Below are 25,644 nucleotides of genomic sequence, written 5' to 3'. Positions count from 1 at the left end.
CCTCCTCCACCTTCCTCCCCTCTGTGCTCCTCTGCTCCGCTCGTTTCCTCTCCTGTCTCTGTCTCCCTGAGGAAAGGGCGTGTCACTGTATGTTTTATAGCTGCTGGCTGCAGAGCGGGTGAAGCCAACATGAATTATAAATATGACGAATGCAAAACCTGCCAAGTCTACCTGTCGGCCTGTCCTGCAGCATATATCTGCCTGACTGCCGTACTGACCGTATATCTACTTGTCTGTCTGCATTGCTTCCTTGTACAGTACTGGTCCACCTGCTTTTCTGCCAATTGGTCTACCTGTCTGACTGATTTACTGCCTGCACTGTTTATCTATGTGTCTACCTGCTTTGCTGCTTGTCAGTTAACCTGGCTGTTTTTTCTTGCAACCAGTACGGTGTATATTGTGTATATTGTCTCATCTAACTGCCTAGCTACATGCACATGTGCCTGATTACCTGTCTAAGTGGCCGTCTGTCTTTCTACCTGTGTTACACTGACTACCTGTTATTTTGGCAAAGCTGTCTGTTCCACTAGCACTCTCACTTTGAACCTTTTCTTGCCGTCAGTCTTGTCTCAATGTGACACTCTGTGTCTCTGCCTGGACATCTCTTTAAAAGCGCCCATTTCTCTCAGCCTGCCTCTCTTTAGCCTGCAGCCAGAATCAAGTCCAGAGGTTTGACAGTGTGTGTAAAGTCTGAACAGTCTGAACACTTTCAGTCCAGACTTCATCCGATTTGACATGAAATGTCTTTATGTGAGCCCAAACCTGAACCTGTGAACAACGGGCTTCTGCTCTGCATCATCTTAAAACTCATATGTGATGCTGATGTCCTTCATGCTCTTTTTACATTACCTGGTTCTGTTGGAGCGGTTGGAAGTCCTCCCACTGCTCGGCACCGTCCTGTTCTGGCTGTCTCCGCTGTCGTTGCGTTTCTGGCCCAGAGTAAACTCGAGTGTATCGTTTAGATCATCTCGCTCCAGGCTGCTCAGACCCACTTCTGCTAGTCCCACCTCAGAAGAGAACAAACTGTCTCCCTCGGTCAGCAGCTGGTTGGTCGAAATGTTGATAAGTAACTCATCTGCACCAATTCGGCCGTCCATCAGGACCCTCCAGATGAGGTTTGGGGAATCGGGTGGTGTATCCAGGCCCCCACCATCAGTAACAGGTTTGGCAGTGCTGTCTATTTGGCTGCTGTTACCTTCACACAAAGTCAACAAATTCAGCTCTGCTTATGATGGCAGTCATTACAAGTTATCTGAATAAAGGATTTCATAAAAGTATATTTAAAAAAAAATCAGGAAACACTAAAATTACCAATAAAATCTGTGATTTTCTGGAATCTGGAGAAATCTCTGCATGGAAAGGACAAGGCTGAAAACATGTAAGGGTATCAAACACAAGTCCCGGGGCCCAAAATTGGGACCAGAAAACCTCTAATCCAGCCCATTGGATGGCTTTGGAAAATGTGAGAGAGGACATGCTCTTTGGACTCTATTTATTTTTGTAGGTATTTTTATTTTTTTACTTTTATAGCTTTTCCTAATAATAAAGACCTCAACCATGGCCACCATGTATGTCTGTGCTTTACCCTGTTACTAGTTACAGAGAGCTGTGCTGGCAGATTTCTTGTATTTACTAAAGCAGAATCTTTTAACATGTAGAGAAAGTGAGACATACTATTTAAAATTTCACTTCTTTGTCTTACATTGAGATATCTCACTGAGTAAACGTGGTTACATTTCTGTATACTGACAGGAAGGTGAGTTTCAGCCCACATAAGATCAAAGTGTGCTGCTGTAACAAATGGCCGTTTGAGTAGCTGTAGCTCAGGCAGTAGAGCTGTTCATCTGCTAATCGGAAGGTTGGAGTTTTGATCCCTGGCTGCTCCAGTCTACATGCCAAATATTCATGGGTAAGATGCTAACCCAAAGTTGCTCTCTGGCACACCCACCGGAGTACGACTGTGTGTGAATGAATGTGTGTAAAGTTTAGATAATCGAGATTTTATTTTTGAGTTATGTTTCATGTATTTTCATCATATGTAATTACATTATTGAAATTTTTTGCACTGACTGAAAGGCCTTGCACTTACTCTAAATGTTCTTAGCTTCCAAATGCTCATTAAGTTACTTTTGTAATGACATGTTATAGCAGTCAAAGCCCAAAGAAGTTTCGCAAAGTCTGAAATACAACTGTATTAAAATGACAGTACCAACACTTGCTTCTCCTGAATAAGAGGTACAGAGACAACCTAATGAGGATTTTTGGAGGATTTCTGTACTGGCTCACATGTACAAGCAGTGTATTTAAAATCCTGAATGACTCTGTAAAAACTCAGTGAGTAAAAACAGAGAGTGAAAACACGAACGAGCTATTTTCAGTCAGAGCGCAGCATCTTGTCCGTAGTATGATGTCGACTGGAGTAAAAAGTGTACGGCGAGCCTTTCACCACCGCCGCCTCTCCCTGGAGCAGTGGTGTAATGGCCTCAGCAGTCAGCTGAATGAGCTGAGAGCCCTCAGGAAGTGCCATTACTGCTCATGTTTGTGATGCTGCCTTTCTTAAAAGAAGAAAACGCCACAAAACTCTGAATTTTTCATCTGCTGCTGATTCTTTTTATCTAGCCGTATCATGAATAATACAGAGTTGCAAAGGGCCATCTTACACACATCCAGAATAAGGCAGTAAGATGGAGGGTGGTGTTAAAAATCTGACCTATGTGCTACGTTGCTTGGGAGCCATCATCTGCCTTACAGTCATCTTATATCAGAACTTATTTTTTATATTGCTTTATATGTCCTGAGATACACTTCCAGGAGGTATAAAGGTAAAGGAATTTTTTTCTACTAAAAACGTGCATGTAAATGCATTGTGTTCTGCTGTATTGTACGTATTAAAGTAATAGTTTATAGAGAACTTGTCACATAATCTCTACCTGTAAACTTTGGGGTAGCTACTCCATCTTCACAGTCGATGGCTGCTGTCTCCTCATACACCTCGTTGGTCTCTTTGCCCTTCTGCCCATCTGTACCTTCTGTCTCCACCTGGCCCCCAGGAGCCACCTGGTCACAGATGCTGCCATTGGGGGCCAGTAGACCACTCACTTCTACAGACACCTCTCCGGCTGAGGTGTCTGACCCGGTGTAGACAGGAGGAGGAGGAACGGGTGGCAGGGAGTCTCGGAGGACTGTGTATTCGTAGGTGATGTAAGGTGTGCGGCCATTTTGGTTCCACACCTGTCAGATGAGGAGAGTAAATCGAAGATGTTTATGGAGTCAAAAAACAAAAACTATAATTAGACCAACTCAAGGTGGTCTCAAAGATAGACTCAAACATTCAGCCAGAAAATGTTCGGTTCAATTCAGTTTTTTTATATAACTGTTGCCTCGAGGATGAATGTGTTGTCAGTCTCCCCTGCTACGGTGAAAAAAAAAACATGCCGTCAGTCTGAATCAGCGGGACCTTTAGCCCATAGCTAGCTAATAAAAAGAGGCCATGACAACAAATATCCCTACATTTCTATCATAAAAAGGTTTTTGTGAAATATTGTGTAACGATGTTTAATGAGGAATTAATTTGTGATATATACAGTCAGTCTATACAGTCATGTGAACAAGAAAGTTTTCATATATTCTCAGTTTTCAGTTTGATCCGACTGTTTGTGCAGCTTTTCGGCTGTCCAGCATCTCTCTGCATAGCCATCTCCTCGGTCCCAGCGACCTCCCAATAAAAGAAGAGCCTAATTAGCCGATCAACCCAAGCTGCTCTGCCAGCCTCCGGACACCCCCTGAACCCACTGCACCACGACTCCTGTGCAGCAGAACTGCAGACCACACCTCCACCACAACAACATTGATTCATTATGTTTTGTGTGTGATTGTCTATGCTCAGCTCTCTTAAGGTCCCGTCAAAGACACGAGGTCTGTACTGGGCCATTGCGAAACATTGATTCTTTTCTTTTTCAGCCATTCTGTTGTAGACTTGGCGTTGTACATGAGATCATTGTTATGCTGCATGACCTAGTTTTGGCTTTAGCTGTCGGACAGATGGCCTCATTTCTGACTGTCATGGGCAAGTTCATGGGCAACTCAATGCAAGATGCCCAGGTCCTGAGGCCACAAATCCCAAATTATGACCCCCTCCACCACCATGCTTACGGTTGGTATGAGGTGTTTGTTCTGGTATGCTGTATATGCTTTTCTTCAAATCTGGCTCTTTGCAGTATGGCCAAACTTCTCCACTTTAGCCTCCAAATTGTTCCAGAAGTATTGTGGTTCATTCATAAGAGACTTGACGAACCTAAGCCGTGTTGCAATTTTTCCTTTAGAGAGGTTTGGGCTCACATATGCTCTTGCATATTCGAAAATTTTCATCTTAAAATTGCTAACTGGTCACCGATTGAACCAACACAATAAATGCTCACAATGAAAATTCATAGTTCTTTTGTGCGCAGGTTTGAAATTCATAGGTGTTGTCTGTGCACATCTACACTTTCCAAGGTGAAAGCATCGATTTCATTTTGGTTTTTTACGGATGAAGCCATAGTACTTTAACTTTGCACCATGGCAGCAGCGTGGTTTCCACAAGCTATAAACAACAAGACTTAAATCATGGAATTCAAGAGTAAGGGAGGATAGGATAATGTGTACCAGAATATTGATGGGTTGGTCAATGGGGCCTTTGGCAACAATGTACTCGATACCAGTCTCATACACGTCCATAGGTCGGCGGTATTTGAAGACGGTGCCTGCTGCATGGAAATTCTGTGGACTGTCCACCTTGTAGTCACCGTTAAAGAAGAAGTTTCCTGCCTGATCAGTCACAGCTTTAGGGGGGAAAAAGCAGAATTAAGAGAACTTTAAAATAGTTCTTTGCTCTTTTTTTTTTTTTTTACACACTGCAATAATATTTGTATGTGTGTGTTTGGGGGGGTATGTACCGAGAACATCAGCCAATTTCTTCCTCTCGATGATCTGTATGTCCCAGGAGCCTTCAGGGATTTGAGTTATAAAAGAGTAACCTACATGACAGCAGAGAGAAAGTCATCAGCAACATGGCATGCTCTTTGTTTATTTATTGATTTGATCAACAGTAATGATAGATCGGTCAGTTTTTAATTCAGTGTCTGGTCCTGTCCTAGTTACTTAGGCCATGCTACACTGTAATAGTAGTTACAGTGTAGTTTGTGAACATGCATTGGGTAACTGAACTGCGAGGTTTACCCAGAGTCGAGGGTCCTCGACGGAAGTTTCCCGTGACTCGGCTGCAGCTGCTGCCGTCACCCTGACAGACACCACACTTATCCAAAGTGTTGGAGGAGAACAGTACCCCATCACATCCAATTGGCTGAGCAGCAAGGCAAGATGCGGGAGTACAGAAGACAAAGAATCATACTAAAGATCAGATAATAATTAACTGGCTTAATACCACAATCGTTTTGGGAAGGTTATCCAAAAGAATTTACTCTGCACAAGAGTAACATGTGTACAAATGATACCACTGAAAGATTTAGCTTCTTCATTGCTTCCTTACTTCTTCATGTTTTGTTTTATCTACACATTGTAACTCTTGGGGATTTTCCAATTATTGTCTTAAGGAGAAAAAAACATAGTTCTTCATGCTGCATTGAAGGTGTCTGTATCTTTATTGTACTGCGTCTAAACAGTGTTTCAAAGCAATGCAAAACCTGTACTTCCTGAAGTGTCCACTTGAGCCTGGCTCCAAATCCCCACAGATTCACATCTTAACATACCTAACTTTGGCTATGTGATTAGCACATTTACAGTCTGAAACAAAATACAGTTTCGGTCTCTATAGCTAATTTCCGCCCTGTTCTCTTCCGCTTATCCAGTGCAGGGTCACGAGGGCGGTAGGAACTATCCACGCTGCCATAGAACGAGAGGCAGGGTACACCCTGTCAATTTAACCTAACCCCACCTACATGCTTTTGGACTGTGGGAGGAGGCCAGAGTACGCAGAGAGAACCGACACAAACATGGGGAAATATGTAACCTCCACACAGAAAGGCCATGAACCCAGTACTCTCTTGGTGTAATGTTCATTATAGAGTGCAGAAACCAACAACTGACGTGATGCTACATCCCTTATATACAGTCAGTCGACAGACATGTTTTGCAGTGTGGCTCGGCAATAAATACAAATAATGTTGTGTTAAATTTGATTGGGAGGCATTAGCATTTAGTGATGCCAAATAAATAAGAAGCTGGACTCACCTCACACTTACCGTCCACGCAGACGCCGCGGTAGCTGCTGTACTTGCAGGACGTGCCGTCTCGTGCCGTCACCATCAGCTGCCTCTGGCCGTCGGTCGTGGTGCAGTGGAGGTCACAGGGATTGCTGGAGATATGAACGTAGTCATCTGGAGACAAATGGTAGATGTTTTTCTCTGTTTTATAACCACTTAAATTCGCAAGGTCAGTCTGCATACTGCATATTCCTAATAACTTCTGGCAATGTTATACAATTATTCTTTAGCCACAACTGTTCATTTCTTTACTACTGTACTGGTACAAATATATGCTGGTATATACCAGTATGATGTATATAAATAATATACAACTATTTCAATTGTAGTTTCATTATGAGGACTCAAAGCAACATCAACTCTCACTGGTTTTGTAATCTGATGAATCTAAGTAATACTTTTACTCCTTTTTTCTCAGGTTTGGTTTCCATTAATCAATAATAATAAAAAACAAATTGGATTCTTTAACTAATCCTCAACAATTAGTCATGAATTTATCTGCCATCATACTGTTCTTATACCATTATATCCTGGTTTCAAGTTGTCACGTTTCCTGTTTTATTTTGAAACATCTCAAACTGTTTTCCTTCTTGTTAATTTTGCTTCTACTTCCCAGGCCTGCCTCAGTCCTGCTGTAGTAAGTCTGAGACTGTCTATCGCGTTACCCTCTGTTCCAATAAATTAGGCCGTGCCTGTTAGATCCTACAAGGCCATTATAAAAGTAGCTTTTTTGAAGGAAATGCTAAAGCATCTCAAATGTGCATTATTTTTAAACACCACCAGAGGGCGATAGCTCAAGTTGCAAAAACACTACTGGTCCTATAGGAGTCTTTAGGAAAACGGCCCTTTGCTGGTGTTTCTTTAAACACTTTCCTGCTAAGTTTATGGGCTCAGTCACTCATTTCAGGTCATATGAATAAAACATCAAGTCCATTTTATAAATCTTGGTCATTCTAAGTTTCAATATGCTCCACCCATAAATCACATCCAGGTTCAAAACACCAGAATGACAACTGCGGTAATGTCACGTCTTTTTCAGTGTCTGCTGGTCCCACCTCAGCTACAGTAACTGATGTGAGTTGGACTGCTCTTTCAGGAGCATTTTCATGGCTGGTGTGATGAATTTTCAGATGTGCTGCAGTTTCAGTGAAGAAATTCTGTGATTTTGTTTATTTAAATGCTTCGTAGCACTAATTGGCCAGTGTCTGTGTAACGCTCCCATACAGTCTATGAATGCACTAACAAAGATAGCATTGACTAATGCCTTAGCACTTGACCTGGTCATCCGCTATCAGCACATTAAAAGCAAAGAGGCCAAGTCCATCTTTTATATGCAGTTAAAACCACTTTATCAGAAGATATACAAAGTTTGTTATTTTGGGTTCTGGTTGTGTTGAAGACTAGCAGGTCATAGAGAAGAATTCCCTCATCACTGCACTATTTAAAGAGAGGCTGTCAAGGTTTTTTATTGGTGTTATTACCGGGATATAGAGGTTTCCACTGATAGTTCCTCCCATTATAACGTTGTGAGTTAAAGGACCAACACTGCTCCTCTCTGAAGCTCCTCCCAGTGGGAGGACATTCCTGCAGAGCAGAGACACAACACAGACCATTTAAACAGGTTTGTTTCACACTTGTTAATATGTGGTTTTACGGTATGCTATACAAATAAATTCTTGTTAAGCCTTTATTTGTGCAGAGGTGGTTTCTGAGAGTACACTGTTGGGAACTCCACCCAGCTCCATGACAGCCATCCTGTTCAGTCAGCCAGTCAAATCCACCGTGTTTGTTTTAATAAAGGTGTGACACAAAAATGAACTGGAAGTGTGTGACTCACTTTGGTGTTGCAGAGATGATATTTCTTAGCAGTTCCCGTACAGGTCATGTTGTCCTTCCCAGCAGCAGCTTTCTTTCTTTGGACCGAAAACAAACATTCAATGAAAAAGACAAGGCAATAAAAATCATACTGAGTAGAAAACACAGTAGAAATATATCAGCATTGTTCATGTCTGTTAGCTAAGCATAAAAAACAGTTTACCCACAACTTATCACTCTACTGAGTGATATACCTACTATATAGTCTCTACAACTGAGAGACTATATAGTAGGTAGCATTGAAACTGTTGACTGTCAGGTCCTACTCAGTATGAGTATTTAACATACACTTCATTGGGTACACCTTGCTGAAAAAGAGATTTTGCCCCATATTGACATGATGGCATCAAAGAATAGCTTCATATTTGTTGGCAGTAAATCCAAGATGTGAATGTTTCATTCCGCCACATCTCAAATGTGCTCTATTGGAGTGAGATCTGGTGACTCTGGAAGTCATTTGAGTACAGTAAGCACATTCTCCTGTTCAGGAAAGCAGTTTGAGATGATTTGAGCTTTGTGACATGGCAAGTTATTCTGCTGGAAGCAGGGATCAGAAGATGGGCACACTGTGGTCACAAAAGGATGGACAGAGTCAGCAACGATATTCAGACTATAAGAGTTTAAATGATTCTTAGTTGATATTAAGGGGAACAAAATATCCCCCACATAACTGAACCACCACTAGAAATCTGACTTACTACTAACAACAAGGCAGGATGGTTGATGGTTCTGTGTTGGTTATGCCAAATTCTCACCCAAGCGCTCGAAAAAGTGAACGTTTCTCTAGTTTCCTGTTGTTAGCTGACAGGAGTGGCACCTGGTGTGGTCTTCTGCTGCTGTGGCTCATCTGCTTCAAGGTACAACAAGTGTGCATTCAGAGATGCTCTTCTTCACAGCTTTGTTGTGTTGAGTTATTGTTGCCTTTCTATCACTTCAAAGCAGTCTGGCCATTCGCCTCTCACCTCTGGCATGAAGGAGGCATTTTCAGCCAGAAGTTATAGTTTCTGTTTCCTCTTCTCAAATTTCCTACATTTTACTGTGAGCTCATTGAATTAGATTACATGCACAACTGGCACACATTACTATTAATGTTTCTGCATGAATATGTACTTTAATGATTTCCTGTTACTGCCATTAAAACACGAGAGTCTAAAAATAAGTTGATCTGCATCTTTGCTTCATGTGCATCTTTGCTGATTTGATGAATGCCCAATTAGGATTGGAGTTTCATCAAGTCAGCAAAGATGCACAGAAAAGAAGATCAGACACCAGCTAGGGAGGAATAGAAAAACAAACGCAACAACATTGTCATCCCCTATGTAGCCGGTGTATCAGAAAAACTCAGGCGAGTCTTCTCCAAGCACGACATCCCAGTGCATTTTAGACCCAGCAACACACTCACACAAAAACTGGTTCATCCCAAAGACAAAACTCCTAAACACAAACTTAATAATGTAGTGTATGCTGTACAGTGTAGCGAGGAATACTCAGACCTCTACATTGGAGAGACCGAACAGCCACTTCATAAACGCATGGAACAACATAAAAGAGCCACCTCCACGGGACAAGACTCAGCAGTCCATCTGCATCTTAAGGATAAAGGTCACTCTTTCGAGGATGTCGATGTTCACATTTTGGACAGAGAAGACAGATGGTTTGAAAGAGGAGTGAAAGAAGCCATTTATGTCCACTGTGAGCGACCATCTTTGAACAGAGGCGGTGGCTTACGACACCAACTGTCTGCCATCTATAATCCAGTTTTGAGATCCCTTCCCAGACGCCTTAACGCCCACTCACACCCTGGGCCATCTGACCTCAGGAAATCACATGATGCGGGTGGGGCTAGGTTTCACAGTGAGCTCACCCGAAACCTTGGCTGATTGTGGCCCACACCCGTTTTCACACCTTGGCTCATGTGATTAGGTAGAGGATCATTAGGGGGTCCATTGTTCCTCTTGAGGGGGCACTCCCACAGGGCTTAAATCTGGGACTCTCCACCATTTGACCCTAGAACTGAACAAGCTTCTCAGATGAGAGGTGAAACGTCTTCAAGCAACTTAAAGAAGTCCAGACGCTTTTCTTTCCAAGCTCCTTAGACCAGTCAGCTTTACAGTCACAAAGAGCACCTTATAGGACAGTCTGCCTACAAAGAAAAATCAACTGGAGCTCACAGTAGAAAAATTTGGAAGTTTATTGGAGGCAAGTAATTTTCCCCTCTGCAGTGATCTTAGGCCAAATCCCACTTTAACTGCTGACTGTATGTAAAATACCAGACACGAACAGTATTGAACAGGGTTGGAGATGTGTCCACTTCTGGGATATTTTAGCTTGTCGTCTGGTGCAGACTGACTGACCTCTGTTTGAGGCAGTGACGCTCCTGTGACATCACTCCTCCTCCACAGGTACGAGTGCATGCTGTCCACTTGGCCCATTCCCCCCACCAGTATGTGGTCACCTCGAGCTGCTCCTCCAGACTGTTGGAGGCCACTCCATCCTCCTACACACACACAGACACACACACACACACACAAACTTTACTACACATAAAAATAAACAAACACTGCTAAACCAGCCAATGTAGTAGTGGCTTAGTTTTGTGTTAATACTCTTAAAGATGCCATATGGTTTTTATTTTAAAAACTGTTTTATAAAGCAGCTGGCCGAGGTCTTCCTCAGTGCCATTTGGGTTCCTCTCTAGCGAACCAAAGATGGATTATAGCCTTGATGAGCTTGGCCTAGCAGGAGAATAACCTCGTCTCCCATTTACTACTATATACTCATATCTTCTCTAACTGTAAACTTTCGAATTTGTAAATATTTGATCAAAGTTTCTTTGCAGCACAGGAAGTCACATTATCAGGTTTATTTAAAACATGCAAATTTCAATCCATGAAAGGGGGTATTTCATTTGTTGCATTTAGATCAGAATTGCAAATTCCCGATTGTACTCTAAAACTGACATGATCAAGTAAACTTCACTGTAGGCTAATGGGCTAATAATTTGCTAAACCTTATGATATTCTGGGCATCTGCCACTAGTGCTAGCACTCGCTGTGGAATATTGACACAAGCAAAAGTGGCAGAAAAAACAGAAGCAGCATTAGCAGCTGTCATAGCGTTGATGCTAGTGGTACAAAAACAGAGTTAGCACAACAGCGTGCGTCACAGTCGAGCAGAATCACGCTAAATGATCGTCAGAGTGTTTTGTGCTGAGGCTTCGGCTCGTGAAGACGTTCAGCGTTTCACACATTCCTGATGTGCACCAGCAGCATTAACTGAGGCCGGTGGCTGTGTCGCCTTTTATTCAGACAGATTTATCAGAGTGACCGCTGGAATGTGCACTGAGCTCCTTGAAAAGGTGTGAGATGGAGCAGCTGTGGGAGAGAGAGAGGGAGAGAGACACTGGAAATACCAGACACTCAGCGTAAGTGAGAGAGAATGGGAGATGGGCAAGAGTTAGAGTAGAGGGAGCTGAGAAGAGTCATTGATCGGTGGGCTGACGGATCAGTTGTACGGCCGATCATCAAACTGCTTAAATTACTGAGTATTTGGTATTTTAGACTTTTATGTCTTTTAGTTTCAGCTCAGTTGGATTAAATTGATTTATTTTGCCTTGTTGGTGCATTCTGTCACTCTTTACTTTTCGCTCTCAGAGAAGGAAGTGATATTTCTCAGTCTGCCCATCCTATTAAGATCAATTTAGTTTTAACATGGCATTTTACATTACGCTACCTCTGACACCAGGCTTGTTTAATGTGACTACTCATGACTGATAGCAATGGTTCATGCACAGTGGATCTGAGCCTACATTAACTTAACTGGTTATAAAAAATGTTTTCAGTGGCTTTCAGTTTAAACACGATGTCATGGTTTTACTTTTAGTTGTTTTATTTCTGGGGAGGAATATTGTTTATCAGAAATCAGATCATTCAAAATGTCAGAGTTCGTAATTAATTTTTAAAAGCCCAATATCATATTTTAAAGGCTAATTATATGTTCTTACTAATGTAGGGTTTTTTTAGGAGTTGCAAAAAGCTCATACTGGAATGAAAAGCGTAAGCTTTGTTCCATAATGAATTATTTCAAATATGAAGTAAACGCCATAGATGGACCTAGCCACTGTGGTCATTTTGAAGCCTCTTTCACGGTTGCTATGTTGTTTCTTGGAGCCCAAAGTTACCATATTTGGACAGAGGCTGGAGTTGTCAGTTCACCCCAGAAAGCTTGATTAACAAGCTGTATTAAAAATTAGGAGAAACTTACTGGACAGTCTTTACCATACAGCATGTCATGTTTAGTGACTCTTATTAGAGGAGGTTAGGCTACAGCTGCCTGTCCCAATCAAAGCCGTAATCTCAAGATTTAGATTTTTTTTTAATTCACCCCTGTATATTTTTTATTAAGCTAAAAGTCATCGAGATCAAAGCTGTTCTTTGTACCTGACTGTAAACATGCATTTCAGTGCTGCAAAGATTTTCATTTTAACATGGACATCTACAGCGACTGATTTGCATTTGAGCCACCCTCAAGTGGCCACTGGAGGTAATGCAGTTTTTGACACTTCTACATCGGCTTAATTTCTGCCCATGAGGTTTCTACTTTGTATAAACATAAATTCGCCAACTAAGGCTATGTCCACACGTACACGGGTATTTTTGAAAACGGAGATTTTCCGTTTTCGTTTTAAAAAATAATCCCGTCCACACGTAAAGGCAGAAATGAAGGAAAACGCTGCTAGGAACATGCCAAAGCAGCAGGTGGCGCTATATTCCTAACCGTGTAGAAATGTTGGCCAATCAGAAGTCTAGAAGCCTCGGTGGGAAATAGTAAACAAAGCTGGGGCGTAGAAGCAGAACCGAGTCGTATGTGTGGAGGGACAGTAACTGTGTGTGTATATGTAAGCATTTAAACACTGCAGAGAGGACAATTAACAGTAACAGTATTGTAGAAATTCATTTCACCGAAACAACAACATGGCGCACACTGTGACGTCAAAAAAGGCGCACACCTTTGACGCTGCGTTTTCTCCGTTTTTCTCGTCCACACGTAAATGCAAAAACGGAGTTTTAGAAAATATCCACCCTGGCCGGAGTTTTTAGAAATCTCCGTTTTCACTGACCGAAAACGCCGTTTACGTGTGGACGAAAGGTGCAAACGCATAGAAAAATCTGCGTTTTCAAAAATACCCGGGTACGTGTGGACATAGCCTAAAAGTTCTATTTTCTCATCTCCCTTAGAGATATCATATGACGATCCATCATTCATCCTCAAACTGATTTCGCTTCCTATGTGTCAGGCTTATTGTTCAGCACATGTTAAAGGTTCTAAAGCACCAGATCCAACACATAAAATAATTTTTACCTGTTTTAACAGGTTTTAGTTACCACATCAAGATATGAGCGTTCAGTACAGTGATGTTTATTCCCACTGAAGTATAAGTAATGTTTCTGAAGACTGAACATTTACTAGTTGTAGTTCATATGCCACTGTTACCTTCATATGCAGTGTTACAGTGCTCACTCACTCACTGCAGCAGAGGCAGACAGTATAAACATAGTCCTCTTTTGTCTAGGACTACGCTTCATCCATCTCTGAGAGTCCTAAAGTTCTTGCTAGACAAAATGTGCTTCAGTTTATCCGAGTGTAATGTTTCCCTGTAACGGAGGAAGAGTGTTTTCCTGTTTGCTGTGTACCTGCAGCCCCCTGGTGGACAGGTTTCCCAAACACATCGTCAGCGTCAGGAAGCCCAGCAGAACCACGCCTGTCTCCCCACACTGTTCCCATGACCACACCCTCATCCTGATGAATGAGAGAGAGGAAAGGATAAAAGAAAGAAAAATAAGTTTTAAATGTCAACAAAAATATCTTGAGGTTTATGAGACAGCAGCCCTGATGCTGTGATTAATGAAGGGTATTTGGGTAAAAACTTGTCTCTGGATGGAAGCAGCCAGAGATGTGTGTTTAACAAAGGTGGAAGAGTTTGAAGGGAAATCTGATGACCGCTAATGACTTCTTGTGGCCAACCACTTAGGCGAGCTATGGGTGCTGAGACATGTGGGTGTTTTTTCACTCTAAATTGAGGTTTCTCAGCTTCCAGACTCTCAGAAGGGTTTGAAGTGGGATACATTTGTGGTCATAATATTTCCTTTCTGACTCTGCAGTGAAAGCCCTCACCTCTCACATCTGTAGTTGTTTAGCTGAGCATAAGTGCTGCTGCTGTCTTTTACCTTTGCAGAGAGTGAAGGGTGTTTTACAAGAAATCACATAATTGCTGATCCAAGATTCAAGAGAGCACTGAAGCAATTATGGGAGTGGTGTCAAACAGCAGATACACAATAGACATGCAACAATGTGCAAAAGAGCACCACTGGCACTAAAATATTCTGTCAATCCTATTTTAAAAAGTGAAGATCTTGCAAAGATTTCATTGTGGCAGTCCTATTCAATGATTAGAAATATTTATGCCAATTCAAGAAATACGGTTAAATAATGAAGCAGCTAAGGAGGTAAAAGGTCCTGGAGTTGATTTAAAATGTTGCATTTGCAAAGGTGATCTCAGTGCAAATAAAATCTTTTCCTTTAGTAGCACAAAAAAGCAAAAGCAAAACATTAATAAGAAACAAATTCATCAGAGAGTTACATTAAGCGAAGTCAAATCAGTAATTCTAGAATGACCTCTGTAATACAAAACTGCCTGGATGCAAACATAGATCAGCAGTGAAGGACGATCACGGGATCGTTTCCACTGTAGAGAAAAATTACCGTTGCGATATCCAGCCAAGAGAATAACACAGTTCAAGAGGAACACATATTATTATTTCAGTGTAACATAAAAACAAGAAGTCACGCAAAAGACAAAGGGGGATCATCAAAAGTCACAAATCATTCATTGGCCTCAAGAACTGAAAGAGTTAGATTAGATTTTTTAACATAAAACAGCTACAAAAAATCCCATCAGTTTTTTAATTACTTCATGATTATTTAGTTTCAATTAGAGCATTACGCAAGATGATTGTTACCACTGGAGAGGACAGGATTAACCTGTGCTGTCAAAGGAGTTAAAGGTTAACTGCCATTATTTTCTTAATTGCATTAAAGTATCTAAAAGATCATCTGCATCAGGTGAAGTCTGCTTTGAATAACCCAGTACGTTATGCACAGTCAGGTTTCCGAGCACATCAGACAAATGCAGACAAAACAATGGCAAGTAAAGAGCATTTTCTCAGATAATGCACGCTGGTTTTGGTGTACCAGCTGTAGGTATCCAAATGTGTTGGCAGTCTGTGGAGACTAGCGTTGGCAGGTGGAGAGTGGCACAGACAGGCTGTTGAAAGGCCACAGGTGTGTGAGACGGGAGTTGGACAGCACAGAGGCCAATGTAAAACTTAAACAAGTCCCGATGTGCTGGAAGGATGAAGGTAAGTTTCCTAGAACTTTACACAGGTAGGTCTTTGTTCAGCTGTTCAGACTATAAGGAAATGTAGATGTCTGTATGTAGAGGCTAACATAAACATGTACAGACATACAGGAAAAGGAGGGTACTCAAAGGACTCTGCAGTTGTATATATGAGTTTGAGGAGTGTAAGAGTGAATACTTAATTGTTGAAAGGGTCGTAGAAGAGGTAAATGCTCCTGTTTCAATGCTCAGAAATTAATTCCTGCAACATATCCCAGTTTTCTTTTGTTCATTCGAACATTGCAGCCACATACCTTTAACTTAGCACTGTTTGCCGATTACTTTTATCATACCAAACTCTAGTGCTGATTCAAGAGCAGATACATTTTATTTGTAGACTATCATTGATTAGCTAAATTTTTCACAAGAAAAGATACAAGAGAATTTGGAGGAAGGACAGTTACATTACAAAGCTGCAGAAAGGTGCAATGAAGAAAGGGGTTCAGCAAGCTGCCCATACCTGAGGCCTTGGAAACTGCCAAGCAAAGACTCACAGCCTTGACCAGTTGCTTGAGCAATACTGGAAGAGCAACTGGTAGAAGGACACAACACATGAGCCAGTAACCATAATAGTGGCAGACATCCAAGAAAGGGTCTCCAGTATGAAGAACTAGACAGCACCAGGCCCCGACATGATTCACGCCCACTGGCTGAAGAAGCTGACTGCACTCCATAAGCGTCTGGCAGCATAAAACACCAGCTACTGGTAGACAGAACAGTCGCTCAAGATTGCAAGACCAGGCTCACTAGGCACACCACCTAGTGAGCCCACACATTGATCCTGGAATGCCTAGAGCTACACAAGATCAACATTACCCTAAGAGCCTTCATCAGGAATTCAATGGGGCTGTGGCGTACAACACTAGACAACTTCAAATCTATAGCACAAGTCACCATGTAGTGCGGAATCGACCAAGGAAATACTCTGTCCCCACTGCTCTTCTCCAAAGCTCTGAACCCCCTCAGTGAGATCATTAACAAGACTGGCTACAGATACAGACTATGAAATAGAGCAATCATCAGCTACCTCCTCTACATGGATGACATCAAGCTGCATGCCAAGAGTGAATGAGACATCGATTTACTCATCCACATCACTAAGACATAAAGCAATGACATCGGAATGTCATTCGGATTGGAGAAGTGTAGTTGGATGATAACAAAGAGAGGGAAGGTAATCAGAACTCAGGAGATTGAACTACCAGAAGGGAAAATTGCAGACATCAAGGACTGCTACGAGTAGCTGGGAACAGCATCAGCAGGTCCATGCATGGCATGTACCACCGCCAGATACAAGAAGTGGCTGACATTGAGAAATTCTACCAGTTCCTGGACAAAGGCAAGGCATAAATAGAACTCCATAACCAAGTGGCTGGCATAGTATACAGGAACATGTGTGCCGTGTATGGCCTGTAAGTCTCCATGTCAAAATGGGACACGTCCCTGAGGGTGGTTAAGAATGACTGAACTAAGATCCTGTCGGACTTCCACAGACAGACAACAAACTGTTGGCTAACAGAGCAGCGGTGGACAAGCAGAGGAAAACGGCCACACTGATAGATGTAGCTACACCAGGTAATAGCCACATCAGGAAGAAGAAGAAACATGCGAAGTTTTAGAAGTACCAAGGGGTGAGACAGCTCAGCCCTTGGTACTAAGATGTAGAGATATGGAGGGTAAAGGTAACAGTGGTCCCAGTTGGGGCCAGCCCAGCCCACAAGTGCCAAACTTAGCAAGTGTCTCCAGCAGATCCGAGGAGCGACATCTGAGATATCTGTCCAAAAGAGCACACACTAAGGAACAGCAATGATGATGCGCAGGACCCTCAATCTCCCAGGCCTCTGATAGAGGACTCCAGCTTGAAGGATAAAGACCGCCCATGAGAGGGTGTGTGTAGAGATAAAAACATCGATAACCACAGTCGCCATAACATTTGTTTTGTTTGTTATGTTGTTTTGACTTGTCAATTTTGACGCAATCACCATGTTGGGTAGGCTAGCAACATTGTTACCAGGTATAAAACACAAACACCTACCTGCTACGTACCAGGATAATCAAAAACTGCCTGAAATATCTAACCTAGGAGGTGTTCAAGAGACAGACCAAATGAAGTGCCCAAACCACGTCCTTCACTTGTAGAGGAGCAGCAGGTCTATTCTGAACTAGTCCTGAATCACTAAATTCCTCACCCTATTTCTAAGGCAGAGTCCACCCACACTACAGAGGAAACTCAATTTGTGCCTCTTGTGTGTGGGATCTCCACTTTTTTAGTAAATGATCTCAGCTCCAGTGGGGAAGTGAGGGTAGGAACATATATCGCAGAGTAAGTCAACAGCTTCACTTTCACGCTCAGGTTTCTTCTCACTACCAGACCGGCACAGCATTCGCACCACTGTTGGCTCTATCCATCTGTTAGTCTGTCCTGTTCCCCTCTTTCTTCATTTGTAAACAACACCTTCCTCGACTGAGCAGAAACTTATTCCCAACCAAGAGTAGGCAATCAACTCCTTTCCAGCTGGAGTCATGGCTTCAGACTTTTGAGATACTAGTTCTCATTCATATTCAGCTGCAAAAAAGTGAGGTGGAGATTGCTGGTCATTGAAGGCAAAAGGACGAGACCATCATCAAACTGACTAGCCACTGGAAATTTATATCCAGTCCAGTAAGACAGCTAAAATAGCAGAATTGGCGTAACTATTACAACTGATTTAGTTAAAACCACACTTTCTTAAGCTTAGGCAGTGTTTCCAGCTGAAAATGCTTAAAGAATGATTCAAAAATAAAATAATACAAATGTATAAAATATAAATGTTTGATGGGTTCTAGTGCTTCTCTCCACAAAAAATATGTTTTTTAAGCAAACAATTGTATGTACGAGTCTGCAAGCGATACAATGTTCAAATTCATGCTGAAATTAAATGTTTTCTCTCCCTTAATTTAAAATCCTAAAATTGTGTTTATTCCGTAACAAATGATGCAAATATATGTTCATTTATTTTGAATTTTGGAATCTTGAAAATCTTGTTCCTTTTGAGGCTAAATTTCAGGCAAACAATGTGAATCCGCAGTAGCAGACGGAGTTGAATGAGCTCCGGAGACGCATATGCAGACGTATACGTTCATATACACATTGAGCTTCTAGGAAAGATCTCATAGTACATCCTGTCTCCTCAGGTCCAGTTAGGCAGCCTTGTTAAAATAAGCAAGCAGCTCGTCTCGCCCCTGTTTGCAGTCTGGCTTTCTCTGGCACTAAATATTGGTGACAGGTGTCTTAAAGCAGGCACAGCAGCACCTGGACTTCATTATCCAACCAGACGCAGCTGGAGCCCGGCCAGCTGCCAAACACACATACAGTCAGACACAGCCACACATGTGCATACACTCAGCCAGTTCGTGACTCCGTACACACACACTTAGACAGATGCACACTGAGTATTGTGCACGTACAGGTATGCAGACATCATGGCATGAATGTACGCACTCAAACACAGTCAATCACTTTCTCCAACTCTCCTTCTTCGCTGCTTACGCATATTTGCACAATGATATTAACCTACACCCAAGTGTATTTTAATTTCAACCCTAATTGCTCTTTTGAGAAAGTGAACTTGCCAACATGTCAAAAGTTGGTGCTACTTTGAATGGTCTGCTATTGTAATTATCATGGTGTCAGCTATTAGCCATATCTGACACTTGTTGAGGAAATCATTTCAACTCCTTTTCCGAAGGTTCCAAGTGTGGCCCACAGTTTTCGATGAGCCACATCTGGGCTTAACAGACGGTGTTGAATCAGGGAGAGTTTGGCGGCTTTAACTTAGCCACAGGTACGCGTTATATCACCGCAGGCCCCACCTAATGACGTCTGGGCCACAACATTTGCCAGTCTAATAATTGAGCTCTCAGTGTCAAAAGTAGCCTAGACTAGGCCCAGATGTTTCTATTAGCTGAGGTTGATCTGGAAGACTGCGCCAGCACGGACAGACTGTGACGTTTACACAGGAGGGAGGACAGCCTTAAGGTCTCCAGGCGTTGCACGATTGACAAAGAGGCTGTTCATTGCCCAAATCATTTCGATTAAATAACAATAAGGCATTGATGTTTTTACTTATTGATCTGTCTGTTTCTCCTCACACCTGCCCAGCCGTCTAAAACACCATGTACTGGTAGTCGATGCTCCGCGACTCAAAAACGCTGAAAAAATATTATCACTCACTGTTAGAAGATTTAATGTTTCTGTAATTCTTCGTTATACAGTCGTGTGCAAAAGTTAAAAATGTATTCCCAATGGTTTCATTAGCGACAGTATCCTCTTTTTTGTATCTTTCTTGGTCCTTACTACAAGTATATTACGTGCAGAAATGTTACCCTAAAATTCAGTTTAAATACACTGTAAACTGCATCATAAGTCATAGGCACTATTATAACTAAACACATCTGGTCCTGGTAGAAGGAATACCTTATACCTGGAGAGAAATAAGCACACACACACACACACACACACACAATCCAGACACAGTCTTCCTCTTTCCGTCTTTCCTCCGCTGTCGTTTCCCAGGCGGCCAGGCATAAGACAAAAGTAAACAGTCCCTCATCCTCCCTGACTCTCCCTCCCTCACCCCTGAGCCGTCCCCACCCTGAAGGCCCCCTGGGGCCCCTCGCCTTGCCGTTTTGTTTATGTAGCACTGGCAGCCTCAGCAGATAGACAGCAGTAGTCTGTCCTCTGAGAGGTTGGACTGAATAAGACTGGTCTGACATATCAAACAATATATCCGACCAATACTTGATTTTTATTATCTAATATTGGATGCTTTCCAGTCTCTGGTGGCCACATGTAATATGAATATAATGCTGAAAGTCTTCTAGTGGAGATGGATACAGTTCTGCAGTTGGACAGAAAATAACTGAATAATTTACTACGTATTGTTTACATTGTGTTTTAAAGCTATTCTTCTGTTAATACCAATGAGATATATGTTACACACTGGTTTTAGGAGGACTCTGTCTACGATCTTCCATAAATGATAACCCTGTCTTCTGAAATACCGAATGAGCCTGTCAAACTCGCCCAACAATCTCCCTCTCTACTTTTAGGATTAGATTTCAAACTTTCTTTTTTGATAATGCTTATAGTTAGGATCAGATGACCTTGAAGTATCCTTTAGGTATTCTACTACAGCGCTGTGCAAATGCTTTAAGTCACCCCTCTTTTCTTTATATTTTGGTTCTTGAGCAATGGTTCTCCAGGCTTTCTGAAGGCTTTTCAAAGTTGTTTTTGGACATTGTCTGCACTCTTTGTCAGCCCAGTTCTTGTTTCTGAACATCAGACTAGACTCTTAACACTGACCCATGAAGGCACCTAACTCAAGGGATGAACCAGTGTCGGGTTCAAACTTGGCACACTGTGCAGTGTGTCCTTAAAAAATGTGAGGAAACTGGATCAGTGGAGGACAAAATAAGATGTGGCAGGCCTAAAAAAGCAAAAGCTAGCTTTAGCAGGTAAACAGTATCTGAAAGTCACGTCCTTAATAAATAGGAAAAAAAATCCTGCAATCCAGTCATCAGTATGCATGAAAAGTGAAGGTCCCTGTCATCTGTAAAACACAGTGCAGGCTCTGCTATGGATGGGTGGTGAAAATGTTTCGCCCAACTGAAAATACTACGTCCAGATGAACAGAATCTACTTTTTAGGTATTTCCTTACCTGGACGATTGAGGTAAGGACAGGCTCTGTCATGGTTTGAGGTTACCTTTGGTGTTGGGGATTTTGTCAAAATTGATGGAATTATGAACAGAGAAAAGTACCATCAGATTTTGGTCCACCATGCAATATCATCCGGCCCCATTTTTCAGTGTGATCCCAAACACGCTACCAATCCTGCAAAGTCATACTGAGACAGAAAAAAAAGCGAAGTGGAATCCTAGCACTCATGGTTTGGCCTCTCCAGAGCCCAGATCCCAACATTATTGAAGCAGTGTGAGATCATCTTAACAGAAAATGGAACAAAAGGAAACAAACATCCAAAGAAGAGTTTTGAATGTCCTTCAAGAAGCCTGGAGAACTATTCCTGAAGACTACTTAACGAGCCTAATAGAGTTCAGGCTGTGTTGAAGAATAAAGGTGGTCATACTGAATATTGACATGCAAGCTCATTGTAATTGAAAACTCTTTTTTGCCTCTACACATACCGTACCGAAATTAGTTCTTGCATAGTACTTATATAGGCTCAGCCTACTGGCGGACTTCCCATGATGCAATGAGCACTTTTTCTCCCCTTGTATCATTCCTGATCTATTTCTTTGCCATTATTGCCTGTCATCAGTTTTTTTACCCCAAACTCCTGTAGTATGTATTTTGCCCTGTTTGTTCTTCATTGTTTCTGTATGCTTGTCATTTCTCCCATCTCTTTCTGTTAAAAGGGAGTTCGTATTGGACTGTGTGATTGTTGGAGCTCGCTCTAATATCTACGGGTACAATATAAGAAGTTTTTTTCGGTAGCAAATTGGAGCCTGGTATTTCTGATACTACTTCATCTGCTCTAGGAAGCAGATGAAGGAGTATCAGAAATACTGATATCATGTTCCCATTGTCTGCAGTCATCAGCGCTGTGGGCTGCAGTGGAACTTGTCTTGGTAATTTAAAATTCATTCTCACACAGCAAACTGCCATGAAAGGTGCCAGTCTGACCATCAGGAGTAATTCAGATTTCAGTGTCCTGAAGCACCGAATGTGCGATTAACAGTTCATTCTCTCTGCTGAGTCTGGCAAATTTTGCAAGCATTGTGTTTTTTTCACAAGAAAGCAAACACAACTTATGACAATTGTGGCGCACTTTACAGCTAACTCATAAGAGTTAACAGGATAATGCTTCTCCAAGATTTGAACCCAGAAAATTAGAGTTAATGGTAAATGCAATTTAGATGTAAACTGCATACTTTTGACATAAAAAGTGCAATGACACATAAGTGAGCAGAAAAATCCCAGTGTGTCATTGCTTCCCAAAACTCGGATAACGTCATGGAGGAGTATGGGGCGGTTGGGGATGTCTGTTTGTCTCCAGGAAGATTCATTCTTCTGCCTTTTACCCCTTGAGCCAAACTCTTTTCCTTTCTCAAGTGTGCATGCAAAGTTGAAACAGGATCCAGGCCCTTCCCTTGTATACAGCAAGGAAAAAAGCCATCAAGAGAGCCAACAATGATGGATAAGTGAGCAAAAGAAACAGAAAGGAGGGAAGACGCAAAGGATGAGTAAGCAAGGCAGTCTGAGAAGTTGAAGATGGGTCAGCAGAGTTCAGATGCCCCTGGGACAAACAGAGACTGGGTTAAATTGCTCACACTTGAACCCTGACCTATTTATTGATTCACTTTTCAGAGCTGCCTTTCCCAGGAAAAGGACCACACTCAATTCATCTTTATTAGACTCACTCACAGTGAAAAGAAGCAGGTTTTTTGAATGTGCTTGAACCAATCAGTAATCCACTTTGACCACAAGGCATCTTGGACTAAATCTGTGTGGATTGATAATCACATTGGTGAAGCGCAACAGTGCTTTGTTCACAAACTAAAGGTGAATTCTGTTGTTTTTGTGAGCAGTTACAATCTGTGAAAAACCAGCATATTTAACCTTATTAAGGGAACTCAACAATTGATTGGGTAATGCTAATCAGCAGCTCATTCATGTATTTATATGTAAATACATACAGAACTGTGGATAACAGCCAATGAATCAGGCTGTCCGAAGTTGCCCTTCTGCATGTGGTTCACAGCAGGGAACGGTCCACTTCAGACACATTTGCTCTACTAGCAATACTTGTTTTGGTTTCGGCAAGGGTGGAGCCTGGGTACAGCGTGCAGGAAGCACGACACACAAACTGTGAATTCACTTGACAATTAACTTCTCTGTTTCTCTATGAGCTCAGTCCAATTTATTGTAACGTGAACTTTTGTACTGTGGAGCTGGCTGGTTACAGACCTCTTTCATCTATTTGAACTGCATTCTGATAATGACCCCACCAGAATATGTTATTCTTTGTGGACAGTTTCACTTTTATTTTGGACAGAATAGTAGAATAGACAGGAAAAGGGGGAGAGAGGGCAGAAGGAACTCAAACCCAGGCCTCCTGCAGTAGCTTTTAGAAATATAAGTCATCTACTCAGTCACTGAGTTGCCTTTGTTTTTGAATACGCTCAGCAATCAGCGGACCAACAAAGTAATAATTCTTCCCAACAAAAGTCATTTAAATTTTCTAAAAAATTTGGTTTTTGGTTAAATTTGGAAACTTGTGCTAAGATCATCAGCAATGGTGACTTGTATTTTAGAGTTACACAAAGAAAGCATATTTTCAGAAATTACAAAATATCACCCTACTGTGTATTTTTGTTTAAGTACATGGCCAATAGGTTAAAAAAAACTGTAGACACTGTCTAAACCTAACATTTAATAGATCAGTGGCAATTTGTTAGGTGTTATGAGTTTAAACAATGATTATAGTATGTATATTTAAACTATTCCAAACCTCTTCATCTACATTTTTTTAATGGCAAAACCATCAAGTCTGTGCTTTTTAGGCATTTTAAAGGCTGACACAGCAAGAAGCCTTGACATTTGACTTAATTTCTAAAGTGTTACTTTAATAATGACCTAAATGTAACTTTCCTAAACTATTAGGAGGACCTTTTGCGGGGGAAATGCAACAGGCAAAACGTGGGGAGATTTTATTCTTCTAATTCTCTACAGCAGTTTAGAGCCACAAGAGAGAGAAAAAACTACACTTTGACAAGTAGCACTGGCACGAATATTAGCCTCTACCTCACCAGTTTACACACACACATACACACACGCACACACATCTCCCAACAGCTGACAAGTTTCCAGACAGACTCGGGCCTCTCCAGGATCTCACACACAAACACACGCACACATGCATGCCTGCACAAAAACACACACTCCTCTGAAGGAGAGTCAGCATTATTTTGTGGATTTGTTTTGGTCTGGTGCAAAGCACAAGTCTCATTGGCTCTGGTGTGCCTCGTAAACACACACAGACACACACGCGCACACTTAGGTGCACACACACATTGTACACAAAGAGCAGAGGCCAGAGGCAAACCAGCACATGCAGACATGCAAACAATCACACACAAAAACACACAGGATGAAAAACACACAACTCAGAAAAACTCTCACACAGTATAAACACACTCACACACACACAATCATGCACACATAGAAGGAGGTTGCAAGTATTTACCCACTCACCTCGCCTGCAGCAGTCCAAGGGCGTCTCAGTCTGTGTTGAGGATGCCGATTAATATGTGTATGTGTGCGTGTGTGTATGTGTGTGTATAGGTGTGTGTGTGTGTGTGTGAGTGTGTGTGTGTGTGTGTGTGTGTGTAGGGATGTGTAAGTGTGTGTCAGCCTGCCAGAGACAGTGGTGGTGTGTTGTGGTGTTTTGGTGAGAGCTGCTGTGGAGTGAAGAGTGGGAGAGACAGAGAAAGGGAGGAAGAAAGTGAGGAAGGAAGGGAGGGAGGTAAGGTGTGCTCTCCCTGCATCCCTCTTCCTCCTCCTTCTCCTCCTCCTTAGTTAGCAGGAGCAGCAAGAGTGGTAGCAAAGGGAGAAGGTGGGAGGATCAGTAAAGTTAAAAAAGAAAAAAAACAGGAGCACCCCTGGTTTGGTGCTCTGGCTTCTTTCTGTTTTCTTCCTGAGTTTATTAGAATCTCAAGTCCAAAAACATACAAACAAAAACTTCATATGTTTATATTCCATCCAAATGTCCCTTAACTTCAGTCTGCCTCCATCTTTCCTTCGGAGACTGCCGTTGGGATGAAGCGTGTCACTCTGAGAGGCAGACAAATGATTGAACAAAGACACAGACAGACAGGAACTGCCCATTTCCCACAGTGCTCTCCTCCCCTGGGTCCTCTGCCCTCCATACTGAGCTGAAACTTGACTTTCCGGAAGTTCTCAATCATTTTCTTGTGTTGCACTGATCTGGATTTTCTATGGAAGCAAAAATAGATGCTGATACACTTTTCTATGAGCACACACAGAGCAAGA

General features: G+C 42.0%; 1 protein-coding gene across 1 annotated transcript in view; it reads right to left on the bottom strand.

Annotated features, from left to right (window-relative positions):
* Positions 1-24,938, bottom strand: part of LOC134638989 (ADAMTS-like protein 2) — a 33,538-nt gene extending 8,600 nt beyond the window's left edge. The window contains exons 1-11 of the mRNA XM_063489971.1: positions 24,847-24,938; positions 13,829-13,934; positions 10,490-10,632; positions 8,098-8,173; positions 7,742-7,844; positions 6,229-6,374; positions 5,218-5,341; positions 4,935-5,015; positions 4,645-4,820; positions 2,931-3,231; positions 850-1,195 (exon numbers count right to left, since the gene is read on the bottom strand). Coding sequence (XP_063346041.1) covers positions 850-1,195; positions 2,931-3,231; positions 4,645-4,820; positions 4,935-5,015; positions 5,218-5,341; positions 6,229-6,374; positions 7,742-7,844; positions 8,098-8,173; positions 10,490-10,632; positions 13,829-13,933 — 1,601 coding nt within the window. The 5' untranslated portion in view covers position 13,934; positions 24,847-24,938. The remainder of the gene's footprint in view (positions 1-849; positions 1,196-2,930; positions 3,232-4,644; positions 4,821-4,934; positions 5,016-5,217; positions 5,342-6,228; positions 6,375-7,741; positions 7,845-8,097; positions 8,174-10,489; positions 10,633-13,828; positions 13,935-24,846) is intronic.
* Between the last annotated feature and the right edge of the window lie 706 nt (positions 24,939-25,644).

The sequence above is a fragment of the Pelmatolapia mariae genome, linkage group LG12 (assembly GCF_036321145.2).
Source record: "Pelmatolapia mariae isolate MD_Pm_ZW linkage group LG12, Pm_UMD_F_2, whole genome shotgun sequence".
NCBI classification, from domain to species: domain Eukaryota; kingdom Metazoa; phylum Chordata; class Actinopteri; order Cichliformes; family Cichlidae; genus Pelmatolapia; species Pelmatolapia mariae.
This window is presented reverse-complemented; position numbering and strand designations above follow the sequence as displayed.